The sequence below is a fragment of the Nerophis ophidion genome, linkage group LG22 (assembly GCF_033978795.1).
Source record: "Nerophis ophidion isolate RoL-2023_Sa linkage group LG22, RoL_Noph_v1.0, whole genome shotgun sequence".
NCBI lineage: Eukaryota > Metazoa > Chordata > Actinopteri > Syngnathiformes > Syngnathidae > Nerophis > Nerophis ophidion.
In genome coordinates, this window is record NC_084632.1 from 34,497,670 (window position 1) to 34,513,567 (window position 15,898).

General features: G+C 44.3%; 1 protein-coding gene and 1 long non-coding RNA gene across 3 annotated transcripts in view; one reads left to right on the top strand and one right to left on the bottom strand.

Annotated features, from left to right (window-relative positions):
* LOC133540809 (desmoplakin-A-like) overlaps positions 1 to 11,376 on the top strand; it is a 67,476-nt gene extending 56,100 nt beyond the window's left edge. For both annotated transcript variants that reach the window (XM_061883759.1, XM_061883760.1), the window contains exons 22-23: positions 444 to 941; positions 4,758 to 11,376. In XM_061883759.1, coding sequence (XP_061739743.1) covers positions 444 to 941; positions 4,758 to 10,967 — 6,708 coding nt within the window. In that variant the 3' untranslated portion in view covers positions 10,968 to 11,376. The remainder of the gene's footprint in view (positions 1 to 443; positions 942 to 4,757) is intronic.
* The window catches only part of LOC133540816 (uncharacterized), a 322,729-nt gene that overhangs the window by 170,461 nt on the left and 136,370 nt on the right, over positions 1 to 15,898 (bottom strand). The window lies entirely within an intron of this gene.

The window sequence follows — 15,898 nt, forward strand, 5'->3', positions numbered from 1 at the left end:
TTTTTGAATGATTATTTATCAAATATTATGGGTGAAATAGTGGAGCTCCCACTGGCTCTGCTGTCAGCAGACTTTTATTTACATTTATTTAATATTTAGAATCCATCAGTAGTCATGTCTTTGATAATAATTGTAAAAGATAGGTAAAATTCCATAGCTCGGTTGGTAGAGTAGCCGTGTCAGCAACTTGAGGGTTGCAGGTTCGATTCCCGCTTCCACCATCCTAGTCACTGCCGTTGTGTCCTTGGGCAAGACACTTTACCCACCTGCTCCCAGTGCCACCCACACTGTTTTAAATGTAACTTAGATATTGGGTTTAACTATGTAAAGTGCTTTGAGTCACTAGAGAAAAGCGCTATATAAATATAATTCACTGCACTTAAAAAGTGCAGTTCTCCTTTGAAATAAACTCTGCATTGATCTTGTACCCCTCTTGCTTCCAGATTCGTAGTACTCGGATTGACCTTTTAGAGGAAGAACTTTGCATGTTGAGGGAGGATATCCAAGACCGCAATGCCAAGAACAAATCCCTGGAAGATGCTGTGTCCCGCTATCAGCTTGAGCTCTCCCAATCAAATGAAAAACTGCTGTCAGTAGAGGAGATAAAGCGAACTACTGCTTTGCAGTGCAGCGACACAAAAGACAGCTTAGACACCACTCAGAATCAGCTGGCAGATCTTAGTGATCAGGTGACACGTCTGAACTTCTTGCTGGAGGAAGAAAGGAGAAGGAGGAAATTAGCCGAGGAGCGTTATTCACAACAAAAAGAAGAGTATGACTCAGTGCTGAAGAAGCGGCAAACGGAGCTTGAGAATGTCAGCTGGTCCAAAATGGAAGTGGAGAATAGTATGGCAAACAAAGATCGTGAGATTGAACAGCTGCGGCAGAAACTAGCAGCGGAAACGTCAAGGGGTGCAGATCTACAGAAGGAGATTTTAAAGGTAAGAAGCCAATCCAGTACAGAAATCAATAAATTAATGTTGAACTATGAATCTCAGATGCATGTCAGTTGTACCAAAATCCAAAGGCTCTCGGCCCAGAGGGTGGATGACACACTGCAGCTTCAGGTGCAATTGGACAGGATGGTGGCAGAAAGGATAAATACGGAGGAGGACCTCAGGAGAATAAAGATGTCTATCAACCAGGCAGATGAACTAAAGAAGAAGGCAGAGGAAGAAGCTCACCGACAGTGCTCAATAGCCATAGAAGAGGGGCACAAGAGAAGAGAACTGGAAATAGAGATGGAGGTCCTGATGAAGCACAGAGAAGAGGAAAGATGCAAGTACAAGGAAGAACTCGTTGCAGTTCTTCCTTGACGTTGACCAAACTTAAGGCAGAGCTAACTAGTTCGGAAAAGGCTGTGATCCAACTAAGGGAAAGGGAGGCAGACCTTCAGAATGTGTGTTTGACGCTGGAGAGAGAAAACAGGCAACGGGGTAGAGTAGAAGAAACCCTAAGTCGGTTGCAAGGCCGCATAAAGGACCTTCAAGCTGTGAGAGATGGCTTAGAGATCCAGTTAGATAATTTAAGAACAGCTAACCAAGAGGAAGTGTCCAAAAGAAGGCAGATAGAGATAGAATTAGAAAACACCTCCATGGCTGTGAGAGAATACACTTGCACCATTACTGCATTACGCCAGAGCCAAGAGCAAGCCGTCACAACGGAAAGGAGAGGAGAAAATCAGTGTCTCATGCTGCAAGACGAGCTAGCGCGAAGCTTGAAACAAAGCAAGACTTCTGCAGAACAGTTGTCACAACTGAGCAGTGAGTGGAAAGCCCTGCAGCAACAACTCTACCAAGAGCAGGCAAAAGTTAAAGAGGTGAACCAAAAAAACAAGACTCTGCACGGAATAATAGCAGAGAAGAGTAAAGCTTTGAATGAAAGCTATAGTGAGCTTCAAACTCTAAGGGAGAATACTGACACCTTAACGAAAGAGAGGCTAAGGCTAGAGAATGAGCTGAGGACAATTCAACATGAAAAAGATAAAGTTCTGGGATTCAAACAGGAAAGTGACGATGAGCTCTCTTTCCGAATTACTGCCCTGGAGCTGCAGCTGCAGGCCAGTGAGCGCAGCAATGTTGACTACTGCAACCTTGTCTCAGATCTCTCCTTGGAGAGGGAAAACCTCAAATTGAAGACAACAGAAATACAAATGCAAGCCACTGAGGTACAAGGATGCTTGGAACCTAATTCCAGCCTGCTCCCGTCTTTCCAGATCATAGTCATAGTTAGTCATTGCTGTTGCTGAAATTATATCCTTTTTTTGGCATGAACATTGATTATTCTCTATAGTTGTTTCTCACTTTACATTTCCTTGAGGTTTTTCTAAAAAATGGTATGCTGTCTACATAGTGTAAAAAACATAGGTGCTCTCTGAATCTTTTGCCTGTACCACATTCTTTGTTATTTAAAAAATGTTAATTTGGGAGTACTGCAGTTTTCAGAAGTAAACAACTGTTCTGCACCATAATAGACACAACTGAGGGATGTGTATAGGCAGTATATTTATGTACTGTATAGAAATACTGATACTGCATTTACTATATGATTAATCACACTCTCAATCTGTAATCAAATTTGCTTAAGAAAATACCATAATATTTGGATACAAAAGCAGTTTTGTAGTCGGAATGTCAGACGGGAAACGTTTTGTAAATGTTTTACTGAACTGCAAGTCATTAATTTGCTCAAAAAAAAAAAGTATAGCAGGAATTAAGGGCACATTTTTGTTTTTCTTGTCTTAAATATAAATATTTCCTGCTCAAATTGACAGAATTAGAATCAGCACCTCCAAGTCAGAGTCCATGGTTCTTGCCCGGAAAAGGGTGGAATGCCATCTCCGGGTTGGGGAGGAGATCCGGCCCCAAGTGGAGGAGTTCAAGTACCTAGGAGTCTTGTTCACGAGTGAGGGAAGAGTGGATCGTGAGATCGACAGGCGGATCGGTGCGGCGTCTTCAGTAATGCGGACGTTGTACCGATCCGTTGTGGTGAAGAAGGAGCTGAGCCGGAAGGCAAAGCTCTCAATTTACCGGTCGATCTACGTTCCCATCCTCACCTATGGTCATGAGCTTTGGGTCATGACCGAAAGGATAAGATCACGGGTACAAGCGTTGCCGAAATGAGTTTCCTCCGTCGTGTGGCGGGGCTCTCCCTTAGAGATAGGGTGAGAAGCTCTGTCATCCGGGACGAACTCAAAGTAAAGCCGCTGCTCCTTCACATCGAGAGGAGCCAGATGAGGTGGTTCGGGCATCTGGTCAGGATGCCACCCGAACGCCTCCCTAGAGAGGTGTTTAGGGCACGTCCAATCGGTAGGAGGCCATGGGGAAGACCCAGGACACGTTGGGAAGACTACGTCTCCCGGCTGGCCTGGGAACGCCTCGGGATCCCCTGGGAAGAGCTAGACGAAGTGGCTGGGGAGCGGGAAGTCTGGGTTTCCCTGCTTAGGCTGTTGCCCCCGCGACCCGACCTCGGATAAGCGGAAGAAGATGGATGGATGGATGGAAAATACATACATTTCTTAAACAGGAGTTACACTAAATATTAGTCGCAGCTCAGACTGTGACGCAGTACTGTTGCACAGCAGAAAACTACAATATTTGGACAGCAATGATTAGAGGACACCGGGTGGGATATACTGTTATATGGTCATCTTTGATTAAACATTTGTTTTTGGGTTGTCATATTCTGCCTTGTCCGATTTGTTTAAACTAATGTTGCAGGCATTAAATTCAGACTTATTGTATTAATATTTGGTCCTGGAACTACTGTGTGCAAATTTAATATTTGGTTACTGATACAAGTATAAGAGTTTTGCTTTATTTTACACAGCATTCTAAATTTTAGAATCACAGCTGGAAATGGACTGCATGACTTGTTTTCATTAAAGTGTTCTGTGTCCTAATGTTAGCTGACCTATAGTATTTACACTTTTCTCTAATTACGCCACTCCATTGAAAATAACTGGTCTGCACTTTTTGCTTGATTTTTCCCTTGTCCAGAGACCCATCAATTCCCCAAATCAACTTATTTCTTTTAATGAAGTATACTCGAAGATATCTAAGATTTTTTTTCTTGATTTGAGACATAAAATAAATTACTCTATTATTATTTTACATTACATACAGTACATTGTATATAGCAAACAAAGCAAATGGTATTTGGGCCAACCATGGGCCGAAATAATGCTTTCAATACACTGGCAAATATTGAATTTGGTGACAGAGATATTAGGACATTTCTTTCGCTGATTGTAAATATGCTATTTTTTTCCCCCCATGAGCCCAGGTTAAAGAGATTACATCTATTAATTACTTTCACAATGGGGTTCAAGGATTGATAACTGAAAATCATTATTATTCCCCTTTTGAATGATAAAAAAAAAGGGTTATTTCATTTAGAATGTATGTATTCGTGATGAAATTACAATTTAAAACACTGTATACAATAAAGCTATTATTGGCTATTATAGCTATTATTTATTTTAAATACTTTTCTTCACTGATTTGAGTTTGCACATTTTGAATGGATAACATGTATTCAACATGGTCAACATAAAGCGAGCTCTATAATTGTTTATTTGAAGTATGTAATTTTTAATATGCTGGAATACTTCATTAAACCATATCCTATCCTCTCTCAGTTCCCCCCAAGTATAACATGATTGACATGTTTGTGAAAACTAATTTCTGAATATCCATAAGCATGTTTCTGAATGGACTATAATGATTATTCTTTTTTTAAATTCTCACTTTCTACAGACATCAACCACGATGCAACTGCGAGAGTCCCAGTATGGTGAGATAGTGAAAGAGAGAGATGCTCTGTTGCTAAAACTCCAGTTGGCAGAGACTGAAAAAAATGACCTCCAAAGTCAAGGGGAAGACCTCAGACGTATTAGGCTGTCTCATGAGTCAGAGCTTCAAAATAAGCACCGTCTACAGGAGGAGAATGACAGGTTAAAACGAGATTTAAGTTACTGGAAGGAACAATATGAAACCAAGCAAAATCTTGCTAGGCAATATGATGCAGACAAAGAGCATATGGAGAAGGAAATTAATACTTTGAAAAGTGAGATACAGCGGCTGCTGAGAGAACTTAGTGACATTGAGGAAACATATAAAAGAAAACTGTTAATCCTCCAAAAAGAACTCACTGAGTTGACTGTTGTCAGACAAACCATGCAGGATGAGCTAACGAGAGCTAGAGAACCCCCAACATTGGATCCTTCCACTGTGATTTTTGATGGTATCCGTAAACCAGTCACAGCAGCACAATTGCTTGATTGTGGTGCTTTGGATCAATCAACTTTTAACCAGCTCATAAAAGGGCAAATGACTGTCCATGAAGCGTCTCTTGATAAAAAGGTTATTTTAAAAGGGACAGGCCCAATTGCAGGAGTTATCATTGAAAATCCGGAAGGTGACAGATCTATTTCTGGTTTCCCCTATAAAATAACTCTCACTGAAGCAAAGAAAGAGTGCCTCTTACCAGCACATGTGGTTGACCTACTCCTAGATGCACAGGTAGCGACAGGCCACATCATTGATCCCAGAACTAATCAAAAGTTGACAGTAGAAGAAGCATGTCATCAAGGTATAATTGATGAAGAGGATCGACAAAGGTTAAAAGCAACAGAAGCAGCAGTGGTTGGATACAGAGGACCTGCCACGAACAAACCCCTTTCAGTATTTCAGGCAATGAAGAAAGGCCTCGTCGACAAGACAACAACATTGCGCCTGTTGCAAGCTCAGGAGTCTGTCGGTGGCATACTAGATCCCACACTCAGTGTGTTCCTTCCTAAAGATACAGCTATTGAGAGGAAACTGATTGACAATGATATGTACTGCATCCTGAATCAAAAGCCTGAGCTTTACTCAGACCCAGACAGTGAGACTGATGTAACTTATTTTGCATTGAAAAGGAAATGTAAGGTAGATCCACACACAGGCCTGCTTCTTCTTTCAGTACTTAGGAAACTAGACCCGTCTAAAATTGTCTTTGACGCTCTGCGGAAACCAGTGACGGCCAAGCAGTTGCTAGATTGTGGTATTTTAGACAAGTCAACATTTAAAGAGCTTGAAAAGGGGAAGGCAACTGTCCAAGAGGTGTCCGTTGACAAACACATCAATCTCAAGGGATCTGGTCCGATTGCTGGAATTATAGCTGGAATTAAAGGCAAAATGTCTTTGTCAGAGGCCAAAAGACACAATCTTCTTTCTCATGATTGTGCTGATTTGCTACTGGAAGCCCAAGCTGCCACTGGCCATGTCATTGACCCCATAACCAATACAAAGCTGACAGTAGAGGAGGCAGTTGCTGCCAGAGTTGTGGACACAAATGATCGTGAAAGACTCTTAGCAGCACAGGCTGCTGCTGTTGGCTACAAGGATGCCAGTGCAGGCCATCCACTTTCAGTCTATGGAGCCATGAAAAAGGGACTTATTGACAAAAAAATGGGAATACGCCTGTTGCAAGCCCAAGAGTGTGTTGGCGGGATACTAGATCCCAATCTCAGTGTGTTCCTTCCCAAAGACATTGCCATTAGCCGTAACATTTTAGATGTAAATGTCTGTAATGCTCTGAACCAGAATCCAAAGTGTTATCTTGACGCAGAAAATGAACAGGATGTAAGTTACGGAGATTTGAGGAAAAGATGCAAGACAGAGGCTCACACAGGTTTGCTACTGTTGCCGATTACCGAGAGGAAAGACCCATCCAAACTAATTTTTGATGGTGTACGTAAACCAGTCACAGCACGTCAGTTGCATGATTGTGGAATATTGGACACGCCTTTGTTTACCAAATTAACAAAGGGAGAGAAAACTGTTCCCCAAGTTTCGGATGAAAAGCGTGTATTTTTAAAAGGGTTGGGATCTATTGCTGGTGTGTCAGTTGGATCTTTAGGCATAATGTCTTTATCAGAGGCCAAAAAACAGTTGCTGATTTCCAAAGATTGTGCAGATTTACTGCTTGATGCCCAAGCAGCAACCGGCCATATTATTGACCCTAGAACCAACCAGAGGTTTACAGTAGAGGAGGCATGTGCCAGAGGAGTGGTGGACAGAAGAGATAGAGATCGACTTCTGGCAGCAGAATCTGCTGCTGTGGGCTATCGGGATCCGAGCACATCAGAATCGCTTTCTGTCTTTGAAGCCATGAACAGAGGAATAATTGACAGCAAAACTGGACTACGTCTGTTGCAGGCCCAGGAGTCTGCCGGGGGGGTTATAGATCCCAATACCAGTGTGTTCTTCCCCAAAGACATAGCATTGAAACGTAACCTTTTGAATAAAGACCTTTTTAAGGCTCTAAATCAGAGTACAGCATGTTATCTCGACCCAGACACTGAGTGTGAAGTCTGCTATGAGGCTTTAAAGAAGAAATGCAAAACACAGTTCAATACTGGTTTGATCATCTTGCCAGTTGTTGGCAGAAAAGACCCTTCTAAATTGATGTTTGATGGGGTACGCAAGCCAGTCTCAGCAAAGCAATTGTTTGAATGTGGAGTCATTGATAAATCTACGTTAGACGATTTAGTGAGAGGGGAAAAGACAGTCTCTGAGGTGTCTGCTGAAAAAAATGTCTATCTGAAGGGAAATGGACCCATTGCTGGGGTAGCTGGACATAAAGGAAAAATGTCTTTGTTAGAGGCCAAGAAACAATGTCTTCTGTCCCCAGAAACTGCAGATTTGCTAATGGAAGCCCAGGCAGCCACCGGGTACATAATTGATCCCAGCACCTATCAGAAATTGACAGTTGAGGAGGCATGTGCCAAAGGAGTAGTGGATATAAAGTACAAAGACAAATTGTTGGTTGCAGAAGCTGCTGCTGTGGGCTATAAGGATCCAAGTATGACCAAACCTTTGTCAGTGTATGAGGCCATTAAAAATGGACTTATTGACAGGAAAACTGGTTTACGATTCTTGCAGGCCCAAGAGTGTGTGGGAGGCATACTTGACCCTGGGCTCAGTGTATTTTTGCCTATAGACATGGCAATCAAGCGCAACCTAATAGATGCAGACCTTTGCCATGCTCTAAATCAGTATCCTGCATTCTACCTTAATCCAGACCCTGAGCTTGATGTTAGTTATGGGGTTTTAAAGCAACGATGTGAGACAGAGCATCACACTGGTCTTAAAATGTTGCCAATTTCCGAAAAAATTGATCCCTCCAAATTGATTTTTGATGGTGTCCGCAAGTCTATCACAGCAAAACAGTTGTTTGACTGTGGAATCTTGGACAAACCAACATTAAATCAACTAATCACGGGTGAGAAAACTGTTCCTGAGGTGTCTGCGGAGAAAAATGTTTTCCTTAAAGGTACTGGTGTAATTGCTGGGGTTGCAGTTGGATCATCCAGAAATATTTCCTTTACACAGGCAAAAAAAGAAAACATTATGTCTGCTGACAGTGCTGACTTGCTGCTTGAGGCACAGGCAGCCACAGGGCACGTGATTGACCCCCGGACTAATCAGAAAATGACCGTAAAGGAAGCATGTACCAGAGGACTAGTCAGTAAGGAAGATGAATCAAAGTTGTTTGCTGCTGAAGCTGCTGCCATAGGTTACAGAGACCCAAATACTTCCAGGCTCCTGTCAGCTGGTCAGGCCATGAAAAAGGGACTGATTGACAAAGACACAGCTCTACGCATACTTCAAGTTCAAGAGTGCACAGGAGGTATTTTAGATCCGACCCTAAGTATATACTTACCTAGAGACATTGCTATGGATCGGAGTCTGATAGATGCAGACCTATACGAGGCACTCGGTCAGTATCCTGAATGCTTTCTGGATCCAGACACTCAACTTAAAATTAGTTATTTGTCTTTGAAAGAAAAATGTAGGAAGGACCAAGGCACAGGGCTTTTGCTTCTCCCAGAACCCAAAAAGCCAAAAACTGTCCAGGGGCTTAGAGACAAGGTATCTGTGATAGATCTACTGCATGCACAACTTCTGGAACCATCTGATATTGAAGAATTGAAAGAAGGCAGATTGAGAATTCAGGACATTGAGTACCGCCTGCGCTCCTACTTGGGAGCGTCCACCTGCATAGCAGGAGTATATGATGAAGCCAGTGATAAGGTGATGACATTTTATAAAGCCATGCAAGATGGACTGATGCAACCTGGGACTACTCTGAAGCTTCTTGAAGCCCAGGCTGCCACTGGTTTTGTAGTGGATCCAGTCAACAACACTCACCTGACTGTTAGTGATGCTTACAACAAAGGATTGTTCGGGCCAGAGTTCAAGGACAACATGATTTTGGCAGAAAAAGCTGTAACTGGTTATAAACGATCTGGTACAAATAAGGTTATCTCCCTCTTCCAGGCAATGGAGTTTGGTCTCGTTGAAAAAGCACACGGCATCCGTATGTTAGAGGCCCAGATTGCAAGTGGCGGTATCATTGATCCTGAACACAGCCATCGAATTGATGTAAATGTGGCCCACCTCAGAGGGTACATTGATGAGAAAATGAAAAAGATCCTGACTGATCAGGATGAGGATACTAAGGGCTTTATTGACCCAAATACAGAGGAAAAGTTAACCTATACTGAGCTTAAGAAACGCTGCATTACTGATAAGAAGACTGGTTTGATTGTTTTGCCAATTGCAGACAAAATAAAACAAGACGCATCAATAAAAAACACCACAAGAGAGAGGAGAATACTTATTGTGGACCCAGAGACTAATAAAGAGATGACTGTTCGTGAAGCATACAATAAAGGATATATTGACTATACTACCTTCATGGAGCTGTCTCAGCAGGAATGTGAGTGGGAAGAGATCACCACCACTTCTCCAGATGGTGCCAAACGATTTGTTATCATTGACAGGAAGACAGGAAGAGAGTATGACATCAATGAACTGCTTGAGAAAGGAGTCATTGACCACTCGGTCTTTCATCAATACCAGTCACGTATCATCACTTTAACACAGTTTGCAGATATTATCACTGAAAAGACTGAGCATAACATATTTCCCCCAACAACTGCGTCAGTTCCATCTTCCATGTCCTCATCCTCGACGGTATCAAGAAATGCGGTTTCTCCGTCAAAGATGACCGCCACAATACCACAGACTATTCAAGAGCAAAGCTCTGCAACCAAAAGTGTTGCTCGAGATTCGACCAAGACCGCGAAGCAAATGTCAAGTATTTCGATCAAACTGGCCTCTCCTGTTGAAAGTGTTAGTGAAAGGGATCCTGTGGGTGCCATATTTGATACTGAGACTTTAGAAAAAATATCTATCACAGAGGCGATAAAACGTGGTCTTGTGGATAACATTACTGGCCTGAGACTACTTGAGGCCCAGTCCTGCACTGGGGGGATTATAAATCCAGCAAATGGCCATCGCATTGGCATCCAAGAAGCTTCTCGCCTAGGTATAATTAATGATGATATGGCTACTAAACTCAAGCCGGCCCAGAAAGCATTTTTTGGCTTTGAAGATGTAAAAACTGGCACTAAAATGTCTGTTGCTGAAGCCATTAAGGAGATGTGGGTACCTTATGAGGCAGGCCAGAGGTTTATGGAGTTTCAGTTTGTAACAGGAGGGCTTTATGACCCAGAACTTGGCTGTAGAAGGAGTATTGCGGATGCTTTGAAAATTGGCTGGATCAATGATAGAACTGCTACAAAGCTTCAAGACATCAGTCACCACACAAAGATTCTAACATGCCCCAAGAGCAAACTAAAAATGTCCTATCAGGAGGCACTTGACAATTGTCTGGTAGAGGAGTCCACTGGGGTGAAAATGCTACAAGCATCATCTGTCTCCTCCAGAGGAATAAGCAGTCCTTACAATGTTGGCTCTGCCCCAGGATCCAGCACAGGTTCTCGTACTGGCTCACAACGTAGTTCCCGAAGGAACAGTTTGGATTTAGGCTCCCCCACCAACGTAGTGACCAGTCATCACAGTCATACCAGGCTCACCAGCGTCACCACCAGATCGGAAAAGAACCAAAAATAGAATGACTGCATTTATAGTCAATATCATTGTTAGTGATTCTGAATTCCTGAAAAGTACTTTGATTGTTGTCAATAGAAACGTAACCTAATGATATTCTTCTGCAAAAGAAGAGACGCACGATTGATGTTTTAAATTTGCATGTGATGGGTGTCTGATATTAACACAAGGTGGGCCAAGAAATGTCTGTTGTGTTGTCATTTTGTAAGCACTTCTTGTATTTCAGTAGAAATTTCCTAATTTTAGATTTTAAGCTTTGGTAACAGTTACACAGTGTTTGGATTTGTTCTGTTTCTTTTTTTTTCTGTGTGTGGCTGTGAAGTTTAACGGTATATCTCAGTTTGCTTGGTTTCATGCAAGTTTAAGTTCTGTAACACTTTCTGAGTAACTCAAAATAAAAGCTTTAACCTTCTTTTTTCTTTGAGAGTTACTGAATGTCACTTTTTACATAGTACTATACTAATATTAACATATTAACACACATTTTAAATTGTAAATATGTAAGATTATAGCCAATGGCTAATTTCCATCTCCAGTTTGTCGGCATGTTGTTGATGAAAAGTAAGGACCAACACATTCACACATTTTTTTTACAGATTAACAGTAAGAAAAAGCACAATTGCATTGTTGAATACATATAGGTTTTATGGACGCAGGAAACAGAGACAGATGGTGGGGACTTTGACAAACTATTTGCTAATGACCTCAGGTCATAATCAAAACAGTACAACATGACAAAGTATTTAGTTCTGAATTAACACTAGTGTCCAGATAAGGTGTAAATACGGCGTGTCACTACTGACATGATTCTAAGCTTCAATGTTTTGGTAAAGGATATGGTCTTTCCTATATATAGGGCTTGGTCATATAGCCCATGCTATCAATGTCATGGTTAGGGATGGGAATCGAAAAACGTTTCTTGTTTAGAACCGGTTCCCAGTGTGTCAATTCCTTGGAATCGCTTGCCAAGTTTTCAAACAATTTACTTATCGATGCCAGTGGTTGGGAATGATGTCATCGCACAATGTGCTTAGTGACGTGATACAGCAAAATGGTGACACCTGTGCGGAAGTCCGGCTACATTTTCCAAGACTGCAACAGTGCTACATGCAGTGACGTGCGGTGAGGTTCATGGCTGGTGAGGCACTGACTTCATCACAGATTTATAAACATATGAACCCTATAAAGTATCTTATTCACCATTTGATTGGCAGCAGTTAACGGGTTATGTTTAAAAGCTCATACCAGCATTCTTCCCTGCTTGGCACTCAGCATCAAGGGTTGGAATTGGGGGTTGAATCACCAAAAATGATTCCCGGCCGCTGTTGCTCACTGCTCCCCTTACCTCCCAGGGGGTGAACAAGCGGATGGGTCAAATGCAGAGGACAAATTTCACCACACCTAGTGTATGTGTGACAATCATTGGTACTTTAACTTAATGTAGCAGGTACTTTAGTTAGTATAGTATAGTATTAATAAATTACACTTGATATTATCATTATTAGCTATAACACTGCTAACATTAACAATATGAAACAGTCACATGTATGTAGAAAATAACAAACACGACAGTACACAGTGTTGTCACTAAGGGAGGTGTAACTGCGCTCCAGCGGCCGTGTTCATTCATTGTCTTTACTGTAGCATAGAAAATGCAGATGACCTTAAAATGCCACAATACCCAGTCACTGTATTTAAGTACCCAAAATAAAGACTGGACATAAATATAAATTCAATCGGATCAGAAACATTGGAGGAAACGGGATTAAAACCCGATGCTAACCGACCATAGAAAATACATGGGTACGGCTAGAAGCTCCAATCAGCAAACAAATTCACTTACCAACTCGGCTTAATATCTCAACATCGACACACTCTTTGGTCGCAACTCGGCCCTGATGGTCGGCACCTGTAAGTTCACAATTAGTTGTAAAATGTTGGACGGTTGTTTTTACGATATGCAGGCAAACGACAACTTTAAAACATACCGGCTTCAGATGTCCCCAGGCCTAGCCAAATAGTGCAAGAATGATCTCTGGGATCACTAGCGCCCTCTACCACCAGTAGACCAGAGAACTGGTGCCTCACATAGTGGGTCTTCGCAGCCGTTTTATGATTGCCCAGCACAAGAAATACGCTACACACATACAGTTGTTGACAAAATACACTGTACATTATATACCTCCATCCATCCATCCATCATCTTCCGCTTATCCGAGATCGGGTCACGGGGGCAGCAGCCTAAGCAGGGAAGCCCAGACTTCCCTATCTCCAGCCACTTCGTCTAGCTCTTCCCGGGGGATCCCGAGGCGTTCCCAGGCCAGCCGGGAGACATAGTCTTCCCAACGTGTCCTGGGTCTTCCCCGTGGCCTCCTACCAGCTGGACGTGCCCTAAACACATCCCAAGGGAGGCGTTCGGGTGGCATCCTGACCAGATGCCCGAACCACCTCATCTGGCTCCTCTCGATGTGGAGGAGCAGCGGCTTTACGTTGAGCTCCTCCCGGATGACAGAGCTTCTCACCCTATCTCTAAGGGAGAGCCCCGCCACCCGGCGGAGGAAACTCATTTCGGCCGCTTGTACCCGTGATCTTATTCTTTCGGTCATGACCTAAAGCTCATGACCATAGGTGAGGATGGGAACGTAGATCGACCGGTAAATTGAGAGCTTTGCCTTCCGGCTCAGCTCCTTCTTCACCACAACAAATCGATACAACGTCCGCATTATTGAAGACGCCGCACCGATCCGCCTGTCGATCTCATGATCCACTCTTCCCCCACTCGTGAACAAGACTCGTAGGTACTTGAACTCCTCCACTTGGGGCAGGGTCTCCTCCCCAACCCGGAGATGGCACTCCACCCTTTTCCGGGCGAGAACCATGGACTCAAACTTGGAGGTGCTGATTCTCATTCCGGTCGCTTCACACTCGGCTGCGAACCGATCCAGTGAGAGCTGAAGATCCCGGCCAGATGAAGCCATCAGGACTACATCATCTGCCAACGTTATATATATACCTCAGCTAACTAAATTATGGAAATGTATAATATAATTCCCAAAAAGGGTGGGTACTCTGAACAGCAGTTTGGTGCGTAAGCACAAACAACAGTCAGGACCCGTCCCCCCACCCGAAGGCGGAGGGAGGCTACCCTTTCGTCTACCGGGTTAAACTCCAACGTGCAGGCTTTGACTGTTGTTTGTGCTTACGCAACAAACAGCAGTTCAGAGTACCCCCCCTTTTTGGGAGCACTCGAGGGAGTACTGGAAAGTGCTCCCCCGGGTGATTCCCTTGTCCTACTGGGGGACTTCAACGCTCACGTTGGCAACGACAGTGAAACCTGGAGAGGCGTGATTTGGAAGAATGGCCGCCCGGATCTGAACCCGAGTGGTGTTTTGTTATTGGACTTTTGTGCTCGTCAAAGTTTGTCCATAACAAACACCATGTTCAAACATAAGGGTGTCCATATGTGCACTTGGCACCAGAACACCCTAGGCCGCAGTTCCATGATCAACTTTGTAGTTGCGTCATCGGATTTGCGGCCTTATGTTTTGGACACTCGGGTGAAGAGAGGGGCGGAGCTTTCTACCGATCACCACCTGGCGGTGAGTTGGCTGCGATGGTGGGGGAGGATGCCGGACAGACCTGGGAGGCCCAAACGCATTGTGAGGCTCTGCTGGGAACGTCTGGCAGTCTCCTGTCAGAGAAAGTTTCAATTCCCACCTCCGGAAGAACTTTGAACATGTCACGAGGGAGGTGCTGGACATTGAGTCCGAGTGGACCATGTTCCGCACCTCTATTGTCGAGGCGGCAGATCGGAGCTGTGGCCGCAAGGTAGTTGGTGCTTGTCGGGGCGGCAATCCTAAAACCCCTTGGTGGACACCAGCGGTGAGGGATGCCATCAAGCTGAAGAAGGAGTCCTATCGGGTCCTTTTGGCTCATAGGACTCCGGAGGCAGTGGACAGGTACCGACAGGCCAAGCGGTATGCAGCTTCAGCGGTCGCAGAGGCAAAAACTCGGACATGGGAGGAGTTCGGGGAAGCCATGGAAAACGACTTCCGGACGGCTTCGTAGCGATTCTGGACCACCGTCCGCCGCCTCGGGAAGGGGAAGCAGTGCACTATCAACACCGTGTATGGTGCGGATGGTGTCCTGCTGACCTCAACTGCGGATGTTGTGGATACGTGGAAGGAATACTTCGAATACCTCCTCAATCCCACCAACACGTCTTCCTATGAGGAAGCAGTGCCTGGGGAATCTGTGGTGGACTCTCCTATTTCTGGGGCTGAGGTCGCTGAGGTAGTTAAAAAGCTCCTCGGTGGCAAGGCCCCAGGGGTGGATGAGGTCCGCCCGGAGTTCCTTAAGGCGTGGACATCGGGGGCGGTACCTCTGGATTGGCAGACCAGGGTGGTGGTTCCTCTTTTTAAGAAGGGGGACCGGAGGGTGTGTTCCAACTATCGTGGGATCACACTCCTCAACCTTCCCGGTAAGGTTTATTCAGGTGCACTGGAGAGGAGGCTACGCCGGATAGTCGAACCTCGGATTCAGGAGGAACAGTGTGGTTTTCGTCCTGGTCGTGGAACTGTGGACCAGCTCTATACTCTCGGCAGGGTTCTTGAGGGTGCATGGGAGTTTGTGTTTTGTGGACTTGGAGAAGGCATTCGACCGTGTCCCTCAGGAAGTCCTGTGGGGAGTGCTCAGAGAGTATGGGGTATCGGACTGTCTTATTGTGGCGGTCCGCTCTCTGTACGATCAGTGCCAGAGCTTGGTCCGCATTGCCGGCAGTAAGTCGGACACTTTTCCAGTGAGGGTTGGACTCCGCCAAGGCTGTCCTTTGTCACCGATTCTGTTCATAACTTTTATGGAGAGAATTTCTAGGCGCAGTCAAGGCGTTGAGGGGTTCCGGTTTGGTGACCGCAGGATTAGGTCTTTGGGTTTTG